Raw genomic sequence first — 9972 nt, 5'->3', positions numbered from 1 at the left:
ACAGTGGCTGCTAATGGCATGCTGCTGTATGCATACTTCTCGCAGCACTGTACGCACACGGGTCAATGGTCAATAACTGCCTCCATGGCACAAGAGAGTTTACTCACGTAGGCCACGTAATGTAAATATTTGGTTAAATATTTTGGAAATGTTGCGAGTCCTAGACAGCTGAAAGTTGTAATCTTAACACTAGCTGTCAGCAGGTAAAGGGTCAGAGATTGAATGTTTTATGATTGCATTCTCATTACCTGGGCAAATCCATCATCAACAAAAAAGAAAATCACAACCAGTCTGACCCTGTCAAAGTGATTGAGTGACTGCTGAGAAGAGGCGGCGATTGCCAAACCTGCCCGAGAACAAGAAGCCAACTGCACAACTTAAATAACCGGACAGTTTGTTTAAGTTGTAAGTTGAGTAAACGCAGCGAAACGTGGCCAACAATCACCCAAAAATAGCAAATTAAAGGTAATAACAAGAACAACAACAACGACAACGACAGCGACACTGACAACTTTAAGTGTGGCACGATTGCAACTGCAACCAGCAACTGTTCGAAATTGACTTGCAACCGTGGGTTAAACTTGAGTTGTCGCTAGCGCAACTAACGGTAGATAACAGCCAAGTTAAATGCGAAACTGGTAACCAATGTGAACCGCAGCCAACTTTGAGAACAACTGCCACAGATATCCAGCAACAGATTACGTTCGCCTTCAAATTGCCAATGCCGCCAACGTCCTTCAATTGCAAACTCGTACTCGAAGTCGCAGTCGCAGTCGTAGTCGCAATTCGCTTCGCAGTCGTTGTGGCACTCTCATAATACAACGCTATGTCTTGGCCAAACACAAGCAAAAATGAGAGAAGAAGAATAATAACTGAATGAAAAAAAACACATTTAAACATTTTGTGCAGCAAGCTTTATTCATAAAGCAACAATTACTCGACTACGAAATGCGCTGGAAATAAAATGGGACTGCTCAAAGTTGAAGTTCTTCAATCATAATACATTTTATATTTAATGTTGGGTTCCTATAATATTTGTAGTCAAGAAATGAGATAAAACTAAAATTCGAAATTTAAATTCAATAAGCATGGAATTTAAGTTTTGTAATCATATTAAATTTGGATGCCCTTACGACTAATTTATAATATTATACTCGTATAATATCTCTAAGTAAATCGGCCACCACTGCTTTCCTCTCTTTTAATACGTTGCCTATATTTCATACAACCCTTACTTACCTCAATTGCTACAGGGTATTAAAAAAAAAGTACCTACGAAACAATTTTCGCGTCGAAGGTTAACGGCAAAGTAAACGCTAAAAAGATTAAAAGAAGACAGAGAGAGAGGGAGAGAGAAAAAAACAACTTCATTACTGTCTGCGCAACGAGGCATAAGGCTAAAAAATATTATTTAAAATTATAATTTTAAATTTATAATAATACCATAAATTAGTATGCACATGAACTTCCCCTGTCGGTGCCTAAGTGAAGTCGATTAAATGATGTGGCATGCGGTGTTGCGGTTTCTTTTCTAGACCGTAATTGTGGCATATTTGACCAGGGGCCAACAACATTAACACACACTTTAGATATGCCCAAAATGCTGACAGCACAAATGCCAATCTCAATACATCAACGACTAACTAGTAGCTAATATATAACATTATAAGAAACGAGTTCAATAATTTATGAATATCAACAAAGAATAATTTGATGACGTTAAACTTTATGCGAATTTTATGCAAAAAGTTGAACTCTATACAGCACTATTAAATATAAAATTGTTCACTAGATACACCCCTCATTACAATTATTAGATCATTTTTACTTATAAATATTCATTATACATATATTCAGTTCATATTAGAATGGGTCTTAAATTACATATGCCCAGTTATAGAGACTCTTTAATTGTTGAAGCTTGCATTCGGCACAGTTTTAGAGTCATAATTGCAGTTTACGAAGCACTGTAACCTTTTAGTGAATAATCCAAAAAAACGAATTTGACAGAACAATAATTTAAATTAAATATTAAACAAGTCATCAACAGTTGCAGAGTCACTGCTCGAAAACTACAGTTTTCAATGCATTGAACCTTATGCAAACCTTTTTCATTCATGAGTTGCAGAAATTCAAGTAAGCCTAAGCAGCTCAATTGAATTTCGTTTCTCAAAAATCGGGTATTCACTTCTCACTACATCATCAGTTCTCGATTTATAAATTTATAATGTGAATGGTTTAATGCAATGCATGACCAAAGCGATTTTCCAGAATTGATTGCGCAGCAAGAAACAATGAAAACTTGCATTTACGTTAATGTTTCAGTCTGGCAAACAGACAAAAACCCGAAATTAATCCCAATCATACAGAGCTTGTGAAATGTGCTGCCAATTTGTAGCTTTAAAACTGTGCTATTAAGTTGTTTCGCTAATTTAATTAAAGCGATCAATTAAAGGCATTTAATTCCTTTTAGCCAAATGCATTTTGTTAGCCATGTCAATTAAATTATATACTGCAATAAAATACGCAAATGGAAAACTGTTGCCCACACTTTCTATTTAGGTAGTCGTAGTAGTAAAAAAGGGGGAAGCAAGCGGAAACGGAAACGGAAGCGACGCGCTCGCTTTGGCTGGCGGCTTTTTTGGCTTTCACAACCACAACTAACACCTCAGAGTTGAATGCAACCCTAACTTCGCCCCCTATTTGCCACACAACCACACACACAACCCCTGCGGTGCCTACTTACAACATGCTGTTAATTTATGCTAAACGCATCGCGTCTTTGCATTTAATTGTGAAATTAAATTTGATGCGATTAATGTTGACACAAGACGCGATTACTGCAAACCCTGCGGTCGCATTGAGGTCTTTAGCTGCTGCTCCTTCCGAATACCTCGTAATTTCGGGAAGCCACATTGGATGGCGTATCATCTTCGTGTTTGCCAAAATTATCACTGCAACTAATGCTCGCCTCTTGAATCGCAGACCCAGAAGCGTTGCATAAACAATAATTAAATGTAGCCAAATTAAATTTTACACACACACACTCACACAAGACACCAAAACACAAAGTGACAGCTGGGCGGGGTCCAGGACAGCTCGGTAGAAATGCCCAGCATAATTATGTGGCGTGTGTGGGTGTGTGTGTGATGTGTGCGTATGTGTGTCGCCCTCCTGATAATGTGCAGTTTAATTACAGAGGTCTACATGCTCACCGACAACAATAATAACAAGAAAACAATGCCAAATGGAATGCAACGAAGTGCAAATACTTTGCAATAAAGAATTTTTATTCACAATTTATCTTATCGATTATGAGTACATTTTGAAAGTAACCAATAAAAACATGATATATATTTTAAGATACCAGTAAGTACATTTTTTATTAATTAATTTACTAATTTCTTTAACATTTATGTACAATCTTATCGATATTTACTAAGTTTTGCGAAAATAGGCAGAAAATGTATTTTTAAAGAGAAGAAAATTGTGATTTCTTCTTTTAAGCAAAAATAATTCTTCGCCATTTATTTACAAGCTTTCTTATCTAAGTATAATATGTATAATTTCATTTCATAAGCGACAGTAGATTGAAATGTATTATATGACACTAGTAAATAAAGTGAGAAAGTTGTAATTAATTCATGTTAATTTCACAAAGTGAATATTACTTTGCAAAAAGTAATATTTTTCATCAATTTACAATCTATCTTGATAAATATGAAAAAAAAGAGTTTGAAATATATTTTAAGACACCAGTTTACAATAACATTAATTCCAAAAGTTATTGCCCTTCTATCTTATCGATAATTATTGAATTCTATGGAGAAATATTTACAGGAAAATTGCCATTTGTGACGCAAACAATAAGATCATGCAATATTGTACGAGTTTACGGAATTCTAAAGTATTATGTGTCATTAAGTAAGTCGTTGTATTCATTATATTATATTATAGTGGGTTTTCTATATTATACATTTATTGTGTGAGTAGACAGCTTCAGCTATTTGCGCAAATTTGTCAATGGAACTGCACACAATATTTATTTACAACGAACCTTATTTTCATTAAGCAAAACAAAACAAATTTGCCCAAAGCTAATATACAACACAAATAATGTTTACAATATGAACAATTTGTGCAGCAATCAAACAATGGATGAAATTGATTTATGGTTTAGTTTTAGCAAAATGAATGGCAAAGTTATGATACCCTCATAAATGTAAAATATTGTAATAGGCAGGTCGACATCTTTGCATAAATTCAAATTAGTTTCAGCCGTGTCTCTGCTGTCCCCTTCCTTCCTCTCTCTCGCTCACTCTTTCTTACTCATTCCTCAACACTCTGTTCTGCATTGCTCGCATCACTTTTAATTTTGTGTTTGAGACAATGTTCCTTGAAGCTGTCAGTTACATAACTGTATCTACATCTGATTGTTCGTGTCAGTTGTGTGCAAGTGTGTGTGTGTGTGCATTTGGGTGTTTATTTGCATTCACTGTTTATTGGCATCCATTAGATAATGGAATTTATGTCGAGCATTTGTTGTGCCAGACTCACTTGCTGACAAAATGGATTCTGTTTCGTATATGGCCTAATCAAATTGTTAATGTTTAATGGATAATAAAGATAAACAATATTATTTGTCATACTATTTATTTGTTGTATAAATTTTGTACACACAAAATCTGTGAGTGTCATTCTCTGAGAGTTTCCCGCTCGTTGATTTGCATTTTGCATTTTGACCAACTGTCATTGCATTCATTCATTTAAAAACTTCAACATTTGCATATCAATAGAGCCAGAAAGCTGTTCAAAAAATATAAAATGAAAAAAATACTATACAAAGGTAGGCCAGGCAGGACTGTGTATTTACACTAATTAACACAAAAGTTACAGCGCACAAATAAACACGAATAATTGTAATTAATGCGCTTGTATGCGAATCATACTCATATCCATATCATCATACACTCGCATGGAGTACTATAAGTATATTCATTTGTATATTCATAAAATTGTATGCTGAAAATATTATTATTTGTCTGCTCGTCTCTCTCTCTCTCTCTCTCTCTCTTTCTCTCTTCTGCCTACATTTCAATTCAATATAAATAAAATGCAGACGGTTCTCTTTTCCTCATTGTTTTTTTCTTCTTCATTTTTTTTTATATATTGTAAATGAAGAGGACTGCAGCAATTTTTTTTATCGTTTTTTGTTTTAATGAAAAGTGCAAATAAATGGCATAAATATGAGTTATTAAAATTATTATGACATTTTGCGTACGAAATGAATGCAGAAAAAAATAGTGAAAAAACTCTCAGATATTATCGCACAAAGCGAAACGAACCAAAAAAAAACTTGGCAAAATCTTTATTTTGATACTAATTAATACAGAATTTTTGACTGAAGTTGTAATTAAGAATAAATTTAAGATAAAATATATATCTAATAGTTGTCATTACCGTATGTGTCTGTTTTTATACCCGTTACCCACAGTGTAGAAAGGTATTATAACGTTGTGATTGCAGGAAATGTGTGTACTAGGCAGAAGGAGGCATCTCCGACACTATAAAGCATATATATTCTTGATCAGACGATAGCCACATCGGTTTTAAATTGCTTTGCTGACAATCTGATATATAATATTTTGTACTTTTTGAACTTTAAAATAGCAGTGCTAGCAACCTGTGCATTTAAAATTGAAAAAAACTGTTAAAAACACAAATTCCAGATAAAATTTAGTTATAACAGTAAAAGGTATTTAATTTTTATTAATTTAATTTAATTTAAAATGAACTATTGATATACCAAATATTTCATTCGGTATACTTTAGTATATTCACGACATATTTTTAGTATATTTATAGAATCTGTTTTTTTTTTTAAATGTGTATCGGGTATCTTAGAGTCCTGCACACTCACCTGAAGCTTTCTCTCTTGTTTTATGTATTTAATAAGCATGTAGTCTCTTGAGGTGTCTAAGATTTACGTCAACAATGATAGTTTTCATAATTTAATATTTGCCACACATGGCAATACATGTTCGGTTTGATGGAGTGCAGAACAAGTATCATACTGAATCTGCCGGGTAGTTCCCAAGTATCTGAAGAGCTGTTCGAGCCAAGTGCGATTCTGTTTACGGTTCCAGCCGTCCATCAGTCTCACTCACTCGGGATGAATTTGTATGCATTGGGTGCGACAGCTCATCAAATTTATATATTTTGCAATAATCATATTGGTACTGTTTGTTTTGAGTAATTTTTTATACGCTGAGTGGAACGGATTCTATAGTATCGTAGTAGACAACGCCTTGAATTGCATTACAGATACCCTTTCATTTGGGTATACAATAAGTGATAATGATTGATTGATCAATCGATCGAACGACACCTCAACTGAATATCAAGTAAATTTAATAGTTTTGTGCAGTTTTCTTTACTCTGTTTATAGAGTCTGCTCAGCATGTATTTTAAAGTGTCTAGAATTGACTTCATTTAAGTAAGTTATTGACAATTTAAGCAGGAAGGAGATTCGCTTTATCAACAAAACGATTTTTGAAGTAACTAAGTTGGATTGATATTTTAGAATTAAAGTCTTTGTTGTTCAACTTTTAAATACTTTTCGATTTTATTTCTTGTTTATTTTGTAGAGCATTTAAAGTGCGTTTTAATAGAACAAGCTTCTCATTCTTTATACTATATTATTTGTTTACATTTCGTTAATTTTGCTTGAGAGGATCGAACACAAAAGATCGTCAAGCTCTTCCAGACAGACAGCGTACTTAAGCGCTGCTTCTGGCTGACAATAGGTTCAATTCGGTTTCGCATCTGAATGCTGGCTAATATCACTTAACCTGCCGCAGCTTTTGGCTAATATCGTTTGGAACTTACGCTCATTAGTTTTTGCAAAAATTACATAATCATTTACTTTGAAGCTTACTTTAATACATTTATATATATTTTGTTTTCCTGTTCTCTTGATGATCAATCGCGGGAGTGTGTGGATCGAGTGTTTGCTTCTGGCTGTCTCATTTAAATTCGCAAATTCGCTGATCGATTCGATCAGTTGAATGAACGAACTCAAGCCACAATGATCGATTTGTCACTTTTTATTTGGCTACTGTGTTGTGTCTTCATCGCCTATTTGGCATATGCAATTCAATATCACGTGCGAATCAATCGTTTAACCAGCAATTGGCCAGGACCTCCATCCTGGCCCATCATCGGGCATTTGCACATCTTTGCGCGCATCATTGGACCGCGTCCTTTCAAGCGAGCCACCGACCTGATCAACTGTCATCTCAGGGAGCATCGCGGTAAACTCTGGCTGGGCACAAAACTCTATCTCTTTGACTGCAATCCCAAGGATATTCAAGCACTTTGCAGTGCTCATCAGCTACTGCAGAAGACTTCGGATTACAGTGTTTTTGAAAATTGGCTCTGCGAAGGTCTCTTCACAAGTGGCGTGGAGAAATGGACACATCGTCGCAAAATGATTGCGCCAGCCTTTAACTATAGCATGATAAAACGATTTGTGATTGTGTTTGAGCGTCAAGCACGCATTTTGATCGGCAGATTGTCAAAATTGGCCAACACCAATGAACCTGTGGACTTTTTTCAATACATCAGCTGTTACACGTTGGATACCATCTGTGAAACAGCCTTGGGCACAACAGTCAATGCACAGTCAGGGCTAAAATCGGATTACTTTGATGCGGTTAGAGAGTGAGTATGAAATGATCTAATTAAACAACACAAACTAAGAACTTTCCTTCCTAGTGTTGTACGCATCATCGACTATCGCTTGAAGAACTTGTTCTATCGCAGCAACTGCATTTACAATCTGACAGCTTTAGCTGCCAAGGAGCAGCAAATCATCAAAATACTACACAGCTTTACAGAAGGCATCATAAAGCAACGCTTTGAGCAACTCAACTCGGATTTGGCCAATCGGAATTATGGAACAACAGAGAATGCAGAGTTGAGTGAGAAGCGGACGCTAAGCTGCTTGGATACTCTATTGCTGGCCAGAACTCCAGATGGTCAGCCATTGCAGGTGAAAGATATACGCGAGGAAGTGGACACAATAATATTTGGTGGCTTTGACTTGACAGCGGCCACACTCAAGTTCTTCATGTACAACATGACCATGCACATGGATTATCAGCAACTGTGTCGTGAGGAGATTCTACAGGTGTGTGGCAAGGACACAGGCGAAGCCATCACTATGGAGCAACTATGTCAGCTAGAATACCTCGAAATGTGCATCAAGGAATCTATGCGCATGTATCCATCAGGTCCCATCACAGCCAGAAGAGCTACAGCTAATTGCAAAATCAGTAAGCATTCAATTAATAACTTATATAAAAAGAAAGTTAACTCTTCTCCCTTTCAGACGACTTCTTCATACCAAAAGGCAGCGATGTCATCATTTCACCTTTGTATATGGGTCGTTGCAAGGACTTCTTTCCAGATCCTCTTGTCTATAAGCCACAGCGTTGGGCACGCGACGCAGAACCAAAAATAGAACCTTCCACTTTATTGCCCTTCATGACGGGTGCACGCAGTTGCCTTGGCCAACGCTATGCGATGGTCATGATGAAGCTGGTGTTATCGCATTTGCTAAGAAAGTATTACTTCGAGCCAGTTGGCGAGCGACAAGAGAAAGCGCGTCTCATCTTTGTCATGACTTTGCACACCAAAAATCCCTATTACTGCAAAGTGCGTGCCGTTGATTAGATTAGTCAGAGAATATATATAGGATATAGCTCGAGATCTGTTAGTTATTAAGCCAGATTTAAGTGCTCTTTAAGGGTTGGCTGTTTTTGTTTGGCGAACCTTTTGTTAAGCCCTTATCAATTCGCTTCGCCTGACTCCATTCACGATACGATTTTTCGTATTGCATACTTCGCGGCGCACACAAATTACGCATTACATTTCCGTTTTTAATGACGACGGCGACGCCAACGCATATAAAAAATAATGTGTGAACACGCTGATCGACTATGACCTACCCTGTTTTTGTTAATATGAATATTTCTTAGCAAGTATAACCATTTGATTTAAGAATAGAAAACGATTAAGAACATTATAACACAGTAACTCTTATTAAAACACAAACTTTAGCTTCTAGCGGCCACAAGATGGCGCCAATTTTCTTTTTAGTGGAAAGTAGTTTTAATATTTGTTGTTTCTTTTGCCCGACTACCACGACAGCAAAATAATATTCAAAATACGCTCATTTTTTTATAGAAGAGTTCCAAATAGGTCCCACTTTATGAATCGCTGAATTAATATCATTTTAATGAAATCGAAATCTTACTAAAGTTCTCCAAACTTACACTAAACTTTTCTAAGTTATATTAAGATTTCATTTCCATAGATTTGAATATGTTTTCTAGGCACATATATTTTATACCAATCTTGGTATAAAAGATCTCTATATCTGCATTAAGTCTTATATTTTTTAAATAATTTTTCATAAACATTTCACAATTGTATCATACCCTTTAACGCTCTCAATCAATGGGCACAATTCGAACAATTTTCTGGCCTTTTTTGTATATTTTTATTATTTGAGGAACGCGCGTTCGTCTAGAAAATAATTTGCTTTTTTGCCCCGATTTTTTATTGTGCGCGCGCTGCGGAAATCAACAAACATTTCCTGCCAATGATGCTCTGTGTAATAAATAAAAATACATAAAGCAAGCCCAATCCAACCCGACGCCATACACACACACACATATCCTCCCGTCATATTCCGGTGCAAATTATGGCTCGTTGCCTGCTTATTATTACGATACGACGACGACGATGACGACGCCGACGTCGGCGCTGGAGACGCAGCATCGCATATCCTTGCTGAGCGCATAAAATGCAATTTATTTAAATAAAAATCAAGTTTAATTTGCAGTGTCGTAAATTTTTGTTCGTTCGCATTGAATTTCACGCTTTTGTTAACAAGCGCATAAAAGT

General features: G+C 35.9%; 1 protein-coding gene across 1 annotated transcript; it reads left to right on the top strand.

The window, feature by feature from the left end:
- The first annotated feature begins 6830 nt into the window (after positions 1 to 6830).
- On the top strand, positions 6831 to 9048 carry LOC117570537 (probable cytochrome P450 312a1). Its single transcript, XM_034252244.2, has 3 exons — positions 6831 to 7722; positions 7777 to 8336; positions 8393 to 9048. The coding sequence occupies exons 1-3, from the start codon at positions 7088 to 7090 to the stop codon at positions 8734 to 8736; spliced, it is 1539 nt and encodes a 512-aa protein (XP_034108135.1). The 5' UTR covers positions 6831 to 7087; the 3' UTR covers positions 8737 to 9048.
- The last annotated feature ends 924 nt before the right edge of the window (positions 9049 to 9972 follow it).

This window comes from Drosophila albomicans, chromosome 3 (assembly GCF_009650485.2).
Source record: "Drosophila albomicans strain 15112-1751.03 chromosome 3, ASM965048v2, whole genome shotgun sequence".
NCBI lineage: Eukaryota > Metazoa > Arthropoda > Insecta > Diptera > Drosophilidae > Drosophila > Drosophila albomicans.
Note: the sequence above shows the minus strand (reverse complement) of the source record. Positions and strands in the feature narration are given on the sequence as shown.

Excerpts from the sequence above, each read along its gene's own strand:
- LOC117570537 (XM_034252244.2), top strand. The coding sequence starts at position 7,088 with ATGATCGATTTGTCACTTTTTATTTGGCTACTGTGTTGTGTCTTCATC. Across the intron at positions 7,723-7,776 it reads TACTTTGATGCGGTTAGAGA|TGTTGTACGCATCATCGACT; the intron begins GTGAGTATGAAA and ends TTTCCTTCCTAG. Across the intron at positions 8,337-8,392 it reads TACAGCTAATTGCAAAATCA|ACGACTTCTTCATACCAAAA; the intron begins GTAAGCATTCAA and ends TCTCCCTTTCAG.